At 40.3% G+C, this 16882-nt stretch overlaps 1 protein-coding gene across 1 annotated transcript in view; it reads right to left on the reverse strand.

Moving 5' to 3' along the window:
• LOC139445950 (golgin subfamily A member 4-like) overlaps nt 1-16882 on the reverse strand; it is a 229714-nt gene that overhangs the window by 51395 nt on the left and 161437 nt on the right. Inside the window, exons 35-36 of the mRNA XM_071227199.1 lie at nt 12898-13070; nt 4134-4354 (exon numbers count right to left, since the gene is read on the reverse strand). Coding sequence (XP_071083300.1) covers nt 4134-4354; nt 12898-13070 — 394 coding nt within the window. The remainder of the gene's footprint in view (nt 1-4133; nt 4355-12897; nt 13071-16882) is intronic.

A 16882-nucleotide genomic window follows, 5' to 3' on the forward strand; every position in this document is an offset into this window, starting at 1 on the left:
CTGTCAGTCAGTCACTCACAATTAGTTGTTCATCATAGCCATCATAATCCCCAAGCTATGACGTATGTAATGGAGGGAACCTCACTTTTTTCCCCACATCTTACCACTATAAGGTAGATAAATTGGGGAGGTGGGTTGGAATACTTCGGATGTAATAGAGGTAGTATTCTTAGAATTAATGACAATGATATTTCGGTATTTCTTATAAAGTTTTACCTCTATTACATGTCTGCCAGAATATACCAGAGGGACCTGGAGGGATCTGCCTCTAGTAACTCCCTGTGTAATTGACAGCAATCTCTTCTGGAAACCATTATTTACTGATTCTTATCCAAACTCGAGATAATTTACTCTGAAATTCCCACTGAGGACTTGAAACTCAGAAATGTATCAAGAATAAGTCAAATATGTGATACTTTCACTAGAACTACCATTATATTTGCTGATCTTGTTCGTAATAATGATGTCATTTCTAATCTATTTCTGCTTAATGATGTCATTTCTTGTTAAATTTGGATTTGTGACACTAATACCGGTGCTGACAATACTTCTGATACTGACGTCACTCCTGATTTGTCACATCCCTTTTACAATGACGTCTCTTTAGGTCTATTTCTACCAATGACGTCATTTCCTGATTAGATGGACGTTGAACTGCTATTTTCGGTGCTGACGTCACTTCCAGTTATGTTCTCACTTCCGGTTATGATGTCACTTCCAGTCCTCTGGAGGCAGTTAAAATTGATACTGAAGGTGCTTCTCATCAATCATACACCTGATAGACAAAATAATCATAATCAAGGGTGTACTCACTCTCTGATACTGCTGATGTCAGAACCTCCCCCCTCTTTTTTTTGATAGAAGGGGGAAACTATTGGTGGATGATATAGTTTGCGCCACAACAATGGGCCCAAGGGAATATATGCCCTCTAGGTCCGGTTGCACGTCACGCAAGTAAAAACTGGTGAAGGTGTTTTGTGAGGTCCAGTGACAGTTAGAACTACTTGTTCTACTGAGACCGATGTCCATCAAGCAAGACTTGTGGCTAGGGCTCTGATTTCATGAGCTGAGCAGGATCAGAGATGTGGCATAGAAGTCTGAGCCTGTGTATAACTTGCTGCACCAGTTTGTACCCGTGAGCCATGATGTTTGAAATCCAGCTGTCGGGCATTACCTGGCTTCCAATTTTCGGCGTATGACAGAAGGCGCCCTCCCACTGGTCCCAGGGTCAGCATTATGTTGAAAGACGGTAGGCTTAAATCACAGTCCATAGACATAACCAGGTTGAAAGGGTCTATAACATAGGAGAGGGGAGCAGGTAAGTCAGAATCTGCGTTTGCCTATGCCTTCAGATCTTCCACGGCGATTGAAATCTCATTTTTTGAAGTCTGGCTGATGAAAAGATTCCTGAGAAGATTGGTGCTTGTCGTACCCCGGAATCGGTTGGAATGAATCCTTCATGGAGGAGACAAAACACTTCCTAGGAGGCTGTTTAAATGAAGAAGCTTTCTGGTCCCAGGAACACTTCTGGGGATGGGACGATCCATGGGCCTTGGCAGCTAGGCTGATAGTTGATGCTTGGAATCGTTCCTTAGTATCTTGTCTGACTTTGTGTCTATTACACGTCCCAATTTCCCCTTGAATATCGTGGGAGCCAATATCGGTTGTGACATTATCAACCTCTTGGTTTGGTTAGAAACAGCTTTAGAGCAAATCTGAGCTAGGAGTTGTTGACGCTGCAACCTTAGTAGCTGTGAAGACATCCAGACTTGAGAGGAGAGTAAGTCTTCCTGCATTCTTACAATAGTATCAAGTAGGCTGTGGATGAGTCCGACTTGATCAGTCCTAATAGTCATGGGTGTGTCTCAGGTTATGCCTTCATAAGATGACTATAATGGTGGAATGATGCATCTGATTGGTGACAAACCAGTGCCAATGTCCATTGAGTATCTGGAAACAGATGACAGATCCTTAATCCGTGAAGCAGGTAAAATGACATTTGTACTTGGGTTGCATACTAGTTTGATGAAATCTTCGTCAATACTTGGAAAATCCGGAATGGAAAGTGGAACATAAAGGGCGTCCGGTACAACTTCCGCTTCAATGGAGGTAAGGGTAGTCGTTCATCATGTCTGAGCTTGTGTTTAATCTCCAACATCTGGTCTACTACCTTGCCTGCATAGCTAGGCCAAGGCAATGTCTGATGAATGTGTTGAGACGATGTAGGAGCATGACATCGCCCATATTCCGGCATCTGGAGTGACGAATTCTCTGTTAGAGGAGGTTGGAATATACGCATGAGGTGGTATAATTCCTCCATGAGTTCCATGAAATTAAAACCCTCCGTATAATCCCACTGGGGTAAGTCATCAGCCTGATTACAGTCTTCAAAACACTCTGTTTCTGCCTCTGAGTGTCCAAGGGTAGCTCCAGTGGTGGGTGTATAATTGTAGTAGTCCGCTGCGTCTACCCAGTGGAGTCCGTCCTCTTCGGGTGTCCAGGATTCCGGTGTGATTAGATTCCGTGCGGCTTGCAATGGTCCGTGTGGAACGGGGCCTGTATTGTAATTATCATCACGGTCGGCGGACGAGTCAGCTGAAAGGTCTGTTGGACAATCCCGTGTGGTCCGTGTGGCTGGCTTGGGAGCCGCCGGTTGATGGGGATCATACAGAAAGCTAAATGGCTGGTCGTCGGCATGGAGTTTGTGATGTAGCCGTACAGTGTCCCAACAGTTGGCTGGTTGGACGGTTGGTTAGACCGTTGGTCGGTCGGCTGGGTTGCCGTGGACGGTGTCTTAACGGTCGGCTGGATGGACGGCTGGATGGCTGGGTTGCTGTGGTTGGCTGGGCCATAGATACCGTGCGGTGCCCATATGGAATTGTCTCACGGTAGGGAAAAGCCAACATACTTATACCCCGCTGGTCGGACAGCTGGTCAGACGGCTGGCCGTACAGCACAGCTGGCTGGTCGGTACAGTCTGTTAAAGAAGGCCCTGCCTCTCGCGGCTCTTAGCCTTGGTAATAGCCTTGGCTATTTTTATGAAGGTTTTCTTAGATGTGTTGGCGAACTGCTCACATCTCTTGTCCTCCATGCAAGTCATCCCGCTGCACTACATGCAGTTACCATGGAATCTCCCATGATCGTGAATCGACCATTCTTCTTGCAAGTGGGAGTAGAAGACTCCACTACGACCTCACAAACATTTAGCACCAGTTATACTCACGTGCATGCGACTGTCATTCCAGAAGCATCTATTAATATCTACTTAACGGGTATGTGTCTGTTATTAAAGAAAACTATAAGAATAATCTTAGATTAATGTGACTTACTACCAAGTGCTAGATCATTACTACTATTACTCTAGCACACACAGGAAAAAAGTGAGGTTCCCACCATTGCATATGTCATAGCTTGGGTGGTTACGATGCTACTTGGGAACAACTTCTTGTGTGTGATTGACAGTGAAGAGGACGTCTGTTGAAAATCTGAAAGTTTTAGTTAGTTTTGAATGAAGCCAAAATACAGGTTTTATTGCAGAGATGTAATAGAGGTGGGAATTATGTAAGAATTATATGAATCAATAGCTGAATATAGACCCAAGATGACATTTTCAGCCACTATTACACAGAATCAAATATCAGCTGTTAAAACCTGTGACTAGACATGTGAATTTGAAATGCAATACAACTAGATAAGGGAACAGATGAAGATTGACGATCACAGTAGAGCCAAAAAAACCAAACATTATTCCACATACCCAATATTTACTGCTGACCATATCTCATAATAATACATGCATTATGGCCAAGTAAATGGGGAAAATTGCATTTGTAAAATGGCCTATGATGAGGCGTAATTAATATATGTTAATGGAGCTGTTTCAGCACTCTGTGGAGACACTTTTGCTGGGATAATCTTGTGATGAGTTTCAGCATAGAAGTATTTGTGGTTTTAAAGGAGTTATAGTAAATGTAAATGTTTATGATAGGCTTAAGACAAATGAAAGACAAGGTGTACTTAATGCAACTGCAACTAATTTAAAACAGTTTGTCCCTTGCAAATGGATGAAGGGTGTATAATTTCAGGCATATTTCATATTTCTGCAGATGTCAAGTGGATGTGGAAACTCCTACCTGTTCTCATGGTCACTCATTGCTTGCTGCCCGATACTGAAAACAAGGCAGGCTGAATCCAGATCATCTTCTCTCTGCAGCAGCTTCTGATCCCGCCGCAGTCTTGCAATAGCTGCCTGTTTCTCCCGCTCCTGCTGCATCTGGTCTTCCTGAGCTCCAAGCTGAGCAAGCAAGGCAGCTTTCTCCTCCTCATACTGAACTTCCAGTGTCTCAAGAATATTCTAAAAATGACATTTTATCCACTTTAACTATTGCAAGATTAAATTATGCATACTATGATGAAACAATTACAGACGATAAATAGTTTGAAACTGTTTAATATTGATTTAAGCTATCATACTGCTAGGGAAATGTTCAAAATGTTTAGTATGAATGATATGAGTGAATTGTGAAATTGCCTAGAGATATGAAGGAACTGTGAAGGTTTCACATGGGGTAGGAACGTGGGGTTCTAAAATGGTCATTTCAAATATTCCAACCATCGTAACAAAGTACTGAGGCAAAGGTTGGTCTGTTACTAAGCCTTCTATAGTTCCATGACTGAACTTCTTGTCTTTCCGAAGATGGAGTTAGAAGTCTGCTACTATTGGTATAGTTACATTGATATTTCCCAATCCTCTTCTTCTTCGCCACTGGCCACATTTATCCCATCTGTTGTCGTAAAAGATGGATGAAGGTCTCCGAGATCATGCCACTGCTTCTGATGCAGCTTTGGAGCAGCTGGTAGCTCACATTTTATTCGTGATAGTTTCCAAGCGTGAAGATGAAGACTGTGACAGCTGAAAAATATGTCTGATCTGGGCTGATGCAGAAGGTCATGGCATTCCGGTAATTTGAGCAGTTCTTCCATGAGGAGTGAAAATGTCGTGGGAAACCATGGCTTGCTTAGCGAAAGAGAACTATGACCATCATCACGCAATCTGTGTCTTCCAGTTTCCTCACAACTGTGTTTGCCATGATGCCATGGAGGGAAGGCTAAAGCAAATCCCTTTCCAGCTCATGGAGGGCTTGTGGATCTTGGGCAGGACTGACATACACTGGGAGTTTGTTGTTGCAAATAAGTCCAGCTGAGGAGTAACCCACTTTGAGGTTATCCACATGAATATGTCTGGATGTAGACCATTTTGATGTTAAGATCTTGCTCCTACGGGAAAGACCGACTGCCAAGATGTTGAACATTCCCAGGATGACAGGCAAATACAAATAAAAGTGTGTCTCTCTTATCAAATTTGCAGAACTTGTACCTCCTTTCTGCCGGATATATCCTACCACTGAGGTATTGTCTGCAGCCATCAGGAATGAGGACGATGTCAGGAGATATTTCCTATTTCCATGTCTTAATGGCATAATAGAATTCTCTCGTCTTGAGACAATTTATGTGGAGATTCTTCTCATGGATTTCTTCCTTGGACTGTTGTTTTTACATGGGAGCTCTCCATCCTGAACTGGAGGCATCTGTGAACAGGTGATGTTCGGGTGCAGGGAACAGGAACAGGATTCCCGACATTACATTCCACCAATTAAGATTCTCCCACAGTTTTAGTGGAAACTGTGCTAAAGCATCCAGATTTGCTGATCTTATCGGGTTCAGCTCTAAAGGAATTGAAGGGATCAGGGACAGATAACCGGAAGAGGCACGTTTTGGGTTGTGTCATAGGACTGAAGGAATTGCAGTGTGTTGGGTTCGAATAAGAAATAACCTAAAACATCTTAATGTCATAGGATTGAAGGAATTGCAGTGTGTTGGGTCAGGATAAGAAATAACCTATCATGACGCAAATCATCTTAATGTCATAGGATTGAAGGAATTGCAGTGTGTTGGGTCAGGATAAGAAATAACCTATCATGACGCAAATCATCTTAATGTCATAGGATTGTAGGAATTGCAGTGTGTTGGGTCAGGATTAGAAATAACCTATCATGACGCAAAACATCTTAATGTCATAGGATTGGAGGAATTGCAGTGTGTTGGGTCTGGTTTAGAAATAACCTATCATGACACAAAACATCTTAATGTCATAGGATAGAAGGAATTGCAATTTGTTGGGTCAGGATAAGAAATAACCTATCATGATACAAAACATCTTAACGTCATAGGATTGAAGGAATTGCAGTGTGTTGGGTCAGGATTAGAAATAACCTATCATGACACAAAACACCTTAATGTCATAGGATTGAAGGAATTGCAGTGTGTTGGGTCAGGATTAGAAATAACCTATCATGACGCAAAACATCTTAATGTCATAGGATTGAAGGAATTGCAGTGTGTTGGGTCAGGATAAGAAATAACCTATCATGAGGCAAAACATCTTAATGTCATAGGATTGAAGGAATTGCAGTTTGTTGGGTCAGGATAATAAATAACCTATCATGACACAAAACATCTTAATGTCATAGGATTGAAGGAATTGCAGTGTGTTGGGTCTGGGTTAGAATTAACCTATCATGACGCAAAACATCTTAATGTCATAGGATTGAAGGAATTGCAGTGTGTTGGGTCAGGATAAGAAATAACCTATCATGACACAAAACATCTTAATGTCATAGGATTGAAGGAATTGCAGTTTGTTGGGTCAGGATAAGATATAACCTATCATGAGGCAAAACATCTTTATGTCATAGGATTGAAGGAATTGCAGTGTGTTGGGTCAGGATAAGAAATAACCTATCATGACGCAAAACATCTTAATGTCATAGGATTGAAGGAATTGCAGTGTGTTGGGTCAGGATAAGAAATAACCTATCATGACGCAAAACATATTAATGTCATAGGATTGAAGGAATTGCAGTGTGTTGGGTCAGGATAAGAAATAACCTATCATGACGCAAAACATCTTAATGTCATAGGAATGAAGGAATTGCAGTGTGTTGGGTCAGGATAAGAAATAACCTATCATGACGCAAAACATATTAATGTCATAGGATTGAAGGAATTGCAGTGTGTTGGGTCAGGATAAGAAATAACCTATCATGACGCAAAACATATTAATGTCATAGGATTGAAGGAATTGCAGTGTGTTGGGTCAGGATAAGAAATAACCTATCATGACGCAAAACATATTAATGTCATAGGATTGAAGGAATTGCAGTGTGTTGGGTCAGGATTAGAAATAACCTATCATGACGCAAAACATCTTAATGTCATAGGATTGAAGGAATTGCAGTGTGTTGGGTCAGGATAAGAAATAACCTATCATGACGCAAAACATCTTAATGTCATAGGATTGAAGGAATTGCAGTGTGTTGGGTCAGGATAAGAAATAACCTTTTCATGACACAAAACATCTTAATGTTCCAGGTTTATTCAGCTTGTTCAGATAAAATGTAGAAAGTAACAAATGAAACTGCTGTATTAAAAGTTCAAAATAACATGAACGTTTGTGCCTGGTGAGCCAAACAGATGATGACTTAAAACAAAAACAATAGGGACAGATGATTACACTTCAAAACAGCCTAACTGGAGGTGAGGTGAAGTGGGGTTTCATGTCGCAGTCAAGATTATTATATAGCGATGTGCATGCATATGTGTGTGTGTGTGTGGCTGCTTGTACTAGTCCGTACTAATGCTGATTTTACAGTGCTAGCCCATTAGGTACCATATTGCAGTTTAACATGAATACCCCACTCAGACACAGTATACTGACTCCAAGCCGACCAGTCCTTGTTTTAGCCCCTTATAGGGCAAGTTCACACGAAAATAAACCTATTTTTCTTGTACTTTTTCATCATGAAAAGTATTTACCTAGTAATTTCGGAGGCAAAACAATTAAAATATCATAAGTATCTAATTTATTTTATTCATAAAATCGGTTCATATTTTTCTCATTTACAGAGAGTTCTATTTCCATAATAAACACACCATGGCTTATGCCCCTTGCAATATGACGTCATAGGTGCCAATTGATAAAGGAATGACGTCATAAGACTTCATTAGACGCGTTTCACGTGGTGTATGTAGGTGTGTGGTTCTATCTTCTCAGATGCGCAGCCTAGCTATTGTTTTGTTCGGTGCCGAGCTGTCCAAGATACAATGCTAAGCACAATTACTCTAAAATTATTTCGGTTTCCAAAATCGCGACTGAGAAGACAACAATGCACTGATAACATACTGTAAGATTCGCGATTATGTTGGAAGGGTACGTTGTTTGAATTGCGCTTATTCGTTCATTTGTGTTGCGCATATTGGCTCTTGCTGAGTTGCTGTCGTCTTCTGTGAGAGTTTAGATACCTGCTGGTTCTGAAACCACAGGACCATATGTAACTAATAATAACAATACAAAAAACTCGCCAAAAAATTATAGACCAGGCCGAAGGCCGTTTTTGTTACTATTATTAGTTACATATGGTCCTGTGCTGAAACTGATCGGAAGCGGATGGTGTACGATCCTTATATGGAAACGGTCTAAAGGGACAGCACTCTCATCAAGACCCTGACTGGGATGTTTTTGTAAACACACGCCGTAAAGTTGAAGTAACTCGATCAGGTAAGATTGCTGTTTTAGTTTATTCTAACCACAGTAGTATTTAAGAAATGTATTTTTAGCAGGGGTAGGGTGATATTTGTACATAGTTTCACTTGATAATCATGAATATCCGCGATGTTGTCTTGTTCACATGTTCACTTCCTGCATGGTTATGTCGATACTCCTGATCAGCTGATCGTTGCAGTATGCAGCAAACTCCTGTTGACGGAGTAAGTTGTGTTACGTAATGTTTTAGTTTTACAGCCATTCCCGTCTGGAATTAACACAAATCATCTCATTTTGGTAATTAATAAACTTTATAATAACACAGGAAAACAAATTATAAATTATATAAACTCATTGAAAATTCTGTGTGTGTGTGTTTGTGTGTGTACATAATCTTTAAATAATCATGTACAATAATTTTGATTCTGACTGTTGAAACAAAAATCCGCAAAAATACATTGTTGCAACATGTTTATATTTTATATTAGGCTTTATATATTTTTTATTTAAAAAGATATCTGGTTTTGCTGGTTTGTAGCTGACAAAATATCCATTCACTATCCAAAATCATCGCCCACCTACCACCCAAAATATTCAAATTTCATGTTCAATGCAATTTACACATATATACAATTTATAGCACATTGATACATAAAAAAATCAAGTTACCATTTTATATTTTGTGATAGTGAGATATAGATGACAAAAGTGTTAATGTGTTGTATCTTTCAAATAAGTAGATTTTGAGCCAAGTCACATCATAGACCGATGCCCAGAAAGTACAGGTCCCCAGAAGAGCCTCAGTCCATCATGGTGTACAGTCGCTGTCCAGTGTACACCAGAAGCATGGCACACTGTGCTTCACAGTATGAGGTACAAAATAATATTTTGACAATGAATAATCACACAATGTAAATACTATATGCAAATAATTTCTGTATTGAACTATTTGTATATCTATTATATTCTATATTGTTGTCTTTTGTTGTAAAAGTGTAGTGTGGGTGACAAATGAATGTATACTGTGAATGACATATAAAAGTTTAGATCTGATACAATTTGTACACAGTTAACTGATGATATTTGTATTCAGGCACCCAGTGACATGCCTGACACTGCTGAAGATTATTACCACCTTCTTTTACAATTATTTAGTCAGTGTACATATTATTTTGACAAATCTATGTTAAATTATTTATATATTTTTCAGGTCCCACAATGATATGGAAGAGTATAAATGCGACAAAACCCTTTCCATATTCATATGAAATCTCTGTAAAAAACAGTTGATGGTATGATTCTGACTAAATCATGAGCACGTGTTAATGAATCGCTATCAAATAGTGATAATACCAGGTGTTCGCAAAAGGTGAGAGTATTCTGCCCCAACAGTGTCACAAGAAATGCCTGGTGTTGAGATCCATTTTCATTGTGTGCAAATTGTGTTTATTTTCATGCAGAGTTACAAGTCATAAAATATTAGAGTGTCTTGTGAGGTACAGTGCAGTGCTTCAGACAACAAGAGAGCTGTACTTTTGAAATAGTCAACCAGTGCACTAACAAGTTGCCACTGAGCATTTAGCCAGTGCTTGTGATATTTTCTTCAGTCTTTTCCCCGCCCTTCGCCCTTGCCCAAAACTACCTGATCCAGCATCAGCCATCCTGTATTACAGAAACTTATCAAATGAAACAGCAAAGGCTGATTGTTGTCAGAGACCATAAAACAAGATTTCAATGAAACAAGTTTATTTTGATGAGCATAGAGAAAAACATTACATACATCAGATGGAAATCTTTCATGAATCACCTCGACAAGACAAGATGGAATAATTTTTCTCTGATTCTTCAACTATTTCTGCAAATCCCCAAAGTGAACCTCTTGTTTATGAGGTGTAGATAGATTCTGAAATGAAAAAGTGTCTTTTATTAGTCAAGCTATGCACAACATTACAAAAAAATATCATACCATTTACATATATATTTTTGTCATTAAATCTGGAGGGATGCTTATATAAGTAACTTGTATTGATGATATATGCATAATTTTTATTACATGTTAATAATTCAATAAATACCAAAACAGTTTATAGTTCTATCATGTTGACATGATGTGTTTATTGCTGTAGGTTGGAATACTTCTTGAAATATTGCGGGAATGTTTCAATATCTCTGATGTTATATTATAACCTTACAAGTTACATATGCTTTCACAACTTGCTGGCAAATAAACATTTATGGCACTCGAATCTCTTATTTTACTTGTCAGATTTGTTTGTTGTGCATGATAGATCTTAAAATGCATAATAAAATAAATTGATGAAAGTAAATCATATCATATGTTTTCTAAACTTTATTTCAAGTGTTAATATAAAAAAGGGTGGTGGGGTAGCCTTGTGGTGAAAGCGTTCGATCTTCACACTGAAGACCCAAGTTCGATTCCCCACATGGGCACAACATGTGAAGCCCTTTTCTGGTGTCCCCCAGTTGTGATATTGCTGGAATATTGCTAAAAGCGGGGTAAAACCCTACTCACTCACTCATATAAAAAAATGATTGCATATTTCATTTGCATTTTAGGGGGTGGTTGTTACAGATGTTTTGCTCAAAAGGTCAGGTTGGGAGGTCCAAATTTCCAAACAAAGATTTACAATTTCAAATATTTTTCACTAATATTCAACAAGTTTTACTTATAGTTTCTTAGATAATTTATTTGTATTGATTGTGACAGTAAATGAGCTTTTTGTAAACATTTTACATATATCTGGTCCACTCAGTTAAACAGCCCACTGTTTTTAATAATTAATTATATATTAGATATTTCTTCTTTTTTATAAGTTTCTAAACATTTTAAAAAAAAATCTGGCCCCATAATAGATGATAAATAGTTTCCCTGCAAAGTTGCAATGCATTTTCTATGAATGGTTGTCAGAACAAACCAATAACCAATTATCTATTAAATAGAATAAGATACTGTAGGCCTACTGCAGTAACTGGTTTCAAACACTAAACAAATCAATTGAGTGATCTCTCTTTTCACTTTCAAATGGGGACGGTGTGAAGTGTGAAGTACGACATCCAATTATCTATCAATAAATATGGCAGGTATTTTGAACTCAGATGGGAAAAAATCAAAGAGAATCTTTTTTTCCCCCAGTACGTTACCACTCGGCAACCGACTTTAGAAACGTACTGGGACGTACCCCATTTTCGTGTTACTCTAAGCATATGGTCTCGTCATCAGCTGGTAGGCCTAATGTGTAATCTTGTTGAGACAATGTTTGGCGATGGATCGTATTTGTTTCTTGATATTGGCAAGTAGCATTGATCTGTAGCCTGTAGGTGGTGGGAATAGTTATACCTAATATATCCAAACTTAGATTGACGACAATGCCGATACCGGCGATAGGGTCGTAACAGGGTGGGACAGGATGGATAGGCCTGCTGATGAAGCATGCGGGTCACCAGGCGTGACAAAAATCTCTTAGAATATTACGTTTCCGCTTCTAAAAACATAATAATGAGCATATAGGTAATTTACGTATACACACATCAAAGTGTTATTCTTACCACGTTGTCACTGGTAGGCCTAATTGTGTAGATGTCGAGTCGGGGCTGGGTGACAAATTAGGTGATGTGGGTCTTCTCTTGTTTCCACTTGATTTTCATCGTTTCCATACCGCGAAGCTTGCTCGTTTTGGTTCAAAATCGTATGGTTTTGCGATTTCTTGAAGGGTCAAGGGAACTTCTTCGGACCAGGCAAGGTATCAGATGCCATGTTGTCTCACCATAAACTGGTTCTTGATATCTTTTGCGTTGTGACAAGACAGGGACCCAGTTAAATTGGCACCAATTACGTCATAATCTAAGGGGGATAACTCAGGCCTGTTTAGCTCGGAAAAAGAAGGCCTCATAACGGCATGACATTTTTGTGAGCTCGCTACATTGACTGTGACAAAAATGAGTGTATATTTTCAAACACTGAGACTAACTAATTCTAAAATTCTGTTTTGTTTACAATAAGAAAGAAAGTGATTTTTGCGTGTACACTTCCCCTTTAATGCCGAGTGCCAGACAGGGCAACAACAAGTACCATCTTTTGACATATGATAAGCACTGGGATTGAACCCCAGAGCTTCTGCTCTTCTGGCGGACACTCTACCACTAGACCACAGTCCAGCCTAACTAGAAGGTCAACTTAATGATTGTGCAGTAGTCACACCATTGAATATTGTTCTGAATGTTTTAGATTATTCTACATAGGCACACGAAGGAATGATATGTAAGGTAATGCTTACCTTTCTCTCTGAGCTGTTTTCTTCTTCTTCCTCTAAGATGCTGTCAAGAATTTCTTCATCTGCAGCCATGCCCTTACTATGTCGCTCTTCTCGTAGTTGTCTCCGCCTCTCCATCTGTGCCTCTAGCTTCCTTCGCTGTACATCCAGCGACTCACTCAGCATCTCTTCCAGACCTTTTATTTGGCAGGGAACAAACACACAAAACATTCCATTACATAAAGGGGCACGCATGGATAAAAAGATAAACCTGACACCCCTCAGTCACTCTTCACTTGTTGAAGGGTGCAAAATCCTGGATTTTTTAAATGTTTTTTTTTCCAAATATTTCTACCTCATTCTTTGTTGTTAAGTTCTTGACATGGATTGATGAACCCCAATTCCAAATATGCTTGTGGTTTAAAAATTTGATTGATCTAATTAGATATTGTGACATAAAGCAAGAGAATCTGTCTCCTTGCATGCACATGGTTTAGACCACTCTGACTACTGTATAAGGGTGTATGGATGACTAATGCTTAGTCTCTGAAAATTGTATATTTACAATAAATTGTATATTTATAATACTTATCTTATCTCACACTATGAATTTCTCATTCTTCTTTCGATCCTAAATGGAATCGTGCCTAAATAAAGGTTTCAAGCTTCTAAAAAAACAAACATACCTTGCATCACCATGGTCACCTCCCATCAATCTGGGTCATGCACACTTTTCATGCTGATTGACCTACAAGCGCTGAACACATGATTTCCCTAGCAAACCCATTCTCTTTCTAGAGCTAATAGGCAATTTATTGCAAAAAACATTTAAAACTTATCCTATCGCTGTGTGGAATTGGATGTAGGAGAAGAATGTCTGGATCTTTGTTGGCCTGAACGTAGCCGACGATGCCTCGAACATGTAAGAATTACATGGACTTTGTGAGGCAGGTAAATTGCCGCAGGGCTGAAGAAATTCCAAATGGGAGCTCCTTCCATTGGTAGTGGCAGCCATGGAGCCATGAACAGGAGGAAATGTTAGTGCTTCTGATGGATGGAGACGTGTAAATACTCATCCTGTAGATCTAGACTGATCATGAAGATGCTGTGATGAAGAATTGTATGTAGTAGCGCAACAGATGTCATCTAGATGTGTTGAGGTGTCTCTAGGTATAGCTTGTTGAAAATTTTCATGTTGAAAATGAGCCTGAGTTGAAGGCTGTCTTTCTTTAATTGGGACCAGGAAGATTGGTGAGTAGAAACCCGGTGTTGTCGGAGCTGTGCCAAGACACACTATGGCCTTCCTTACCATTAACGTAACTTCAGGACGTGTGAGAACTGGAAGCTGCTTGTCTGGATACAGGTGTTGAAGAGGCATGTATGTTGTAGAGTAGATGAAGAGAAGGTGATAACAGGTTTGTAGAAGGCATTGTACAAACAGAAGGTCCAGGATGGCCCACATCTTTGTGAATAGACCAAATAGGTCCTTGGTGACCATGTCCCTGGCCGTGAAAGGAGCTGGATCTGCTACTAAGAACCTCTCGGAGGTCTGACTCAGTAGGAGTGAAGACCGGTCGTTTACGATCCTTCCGTTGCTCTTCAAGCTGGTTTCTTTATAAACGGAGCAGATCCACTGTCACATGGAGAGAAGTGTCACGCTGAACTGCACGATGTCTTGGATGTGCCCAGCGAAAAGGTAAGGATTTGACAATGGCAGTTGATATAAAGCAATTTTTAAAAGGATTGTCCCATGAGCAGTGTTTAAGGACACCCACAAGTCTTAGGGTAGTAACATATTCTGTGGGATGGGCAAGAAGATCCAAAATGACTGTCACCTTGTCAAGGATAAGACCAACAGCACCTCAAATGCTGGCTTCTTTGAGAAAATGCATGATCCAAGACTGAAGAAAGAGCCTCCGTCGTGGAGAGAATAGTGGAGAACACGGGTAGTGTTCAACGAATCGTAATATCAAGATGCACTAGATCTCTATCATCCACAGAAGAGTAGGAGAACAGATAAATAGGAGTTAAGGTCGCAAGGCCATGTGTACCTGCATCAGCAAACACAAAGCGAGGAGACTGTAATGAATTGCGTGGCTGGCAAAAGGATCAAAAAGCTTTATCCAGATTTGTAGCATTAGCCACTAAAACTGGTCTGGGAGGAAGCGTAATAATTGACGAAATTGCAGATGGGACAACAAAAGATGATAAGGTATCTTCAGCTGATGTACTCTTGGGAAACTGGAGTTTATCCACAATCCAAATAAAAACCGAAACCTGATCCAGTCTCAAAACTGAAGAAGATCCTCTGGCAATGGATCCACAAGAGATGTAGGTGCGATGGTCGATGTCGTAGACTGAAGAGAAGCCGGAACAGAAGATACCGTATCCGTAAGGGGACCCAACTGAGGGAGGCATGCTGATGTCACAGCTTGAAAGAGAGATTGAAATTGCTGTGCTGGGATAGAGGTTAAATCATTAGGATTCCTGTATCTGTGTGGAAGACTGTAGTGTCACCAGTGGATCTAGTACAGTCATGGTAGGTGGATGTCGAACCGGATAAGGAGGCAAGGAACCTGAGTGACCAATAGAAGGAAGAGTGTGGCCTTTGGGGTAGGGCATCTACTGGTAGTTGATGAGTGCCGAGGATTGTTTCTGTGCCGATGAGGAGAGGAAAATTCACGGTGAGGGGAAGGAATAGTAGCTCGGCCGAGGTAAGCAGTGTCATAGGAGTACCCTTGCCATGGGAGTCCATGTACTGTGGGTAGTGTTCCAATCATGCATCAGGTTTGCGTAGGCATTATGGGAAGCAGGGTACCAAGAGTATTTCACGTTAAGAGCGAGAACGATGAAGTAAGTGCGAGTCAGGATGACTAGAAAAAGAGGAATGAGCCAAGTGAGATGAGTATTAAAAATTATTTTCTGAACCGATACGTGAAGTGTCTCTCCATTAGAGATGATGGGTAGATGACCGATTCCCGGATCGTCAATCCTGTGAGGTACGTCAGACTTTGGAAGTTTTGTTGAACCTTGGAAGTGTGCTGTGTCCCAGAAGGGTTCCGATTTTGAGAGGTTTGCTGAACAATAGAAGTACATTGATCCAGGGAGGAGTCCCGATCCTTGGAGGTATGGGGAGTCTGAAAAGATCGCCGATCCCATGATCGGCGGGCCCGAGATTGCCTATATTGCCCTTCCCGATCTTGAGTCCTTAGACGATATTCGATTTGAGTTCTGCTATAGAACTGTGGAAGAAAGTTTATCGGGTGAATGCCGACACTTTACAAGCTGATCCCTATTTGGGGATCGTCGATCCTTATGAGAGCACTTCTTAGAATGAGACCCATGTGAATCTTGATTGAGAGAAGAGTCTGATGATCAGCGATCCTGTGGCAACTGCTATCCAGGAGAAGAATGAAGAGGGGATCTGGAAAGTTGAGGAGTGGGAGTGACGAGAGGTGTTTGTAGAAGGTTCAGTCAAAGCCGCATTCTTAGGGATACTCTCAGGCAGAAAAAGCTTGACACTATCAGCGACAGAAGATGAGGGCAACAAAGAAACAATATGGCCTCTGGTTAACTTTGTAGAAGTAAGAGGGATTGTGGCAGACTCTGAGGAAAATACAGGTTTGGTCTGATCCAAAATCACCAAGAGAACTTTTCTTACATCCGAACCTGTAGGTTGGTTTGCTGTAGCTGATGAGGGTAGATTCTTCAATATAGGTTGTGTGGTCAAGACAGAGATGTCTTTTGTAATATAACTTTTGAATACACCATAGGCGTATACTTCATCAGATAGTAAAGGAAGTGCAGGGTTTGAGAATTCCTCAATCAATGAGGGTGTAGATAGTTTTGCTGATTTTTTAGACTTCTACAAAGGAGTTTTCTTAGTTTTTGTTGATATTTCGGTTGATTTAGAGAGCCTGTCCTGTTCTCTGTGCTGACATTGGTGAAGGTAAATACTGAAGGATTCATCAGGCTAGTCAACGCACGGAGCACAGCATGGAAATTTGCT

This window comes from Haliotis cracherodii, unplaced genomic scaffold (genome assembly GCF_022045235.1).
Source record: "Haliotis cracherodii isolate W230 unplaced genomic scaffold, xgHalCrac1.p SCAF_6, whole genome shotgun sequence".
Classification (NCBI taxonomy): domain Eukaryota; kingdom Metazoa; phylum Mollusca; class Gastropoda; order Lepetellida; family Haliotidae; genus Haliotis; species Haliotis cracherodii.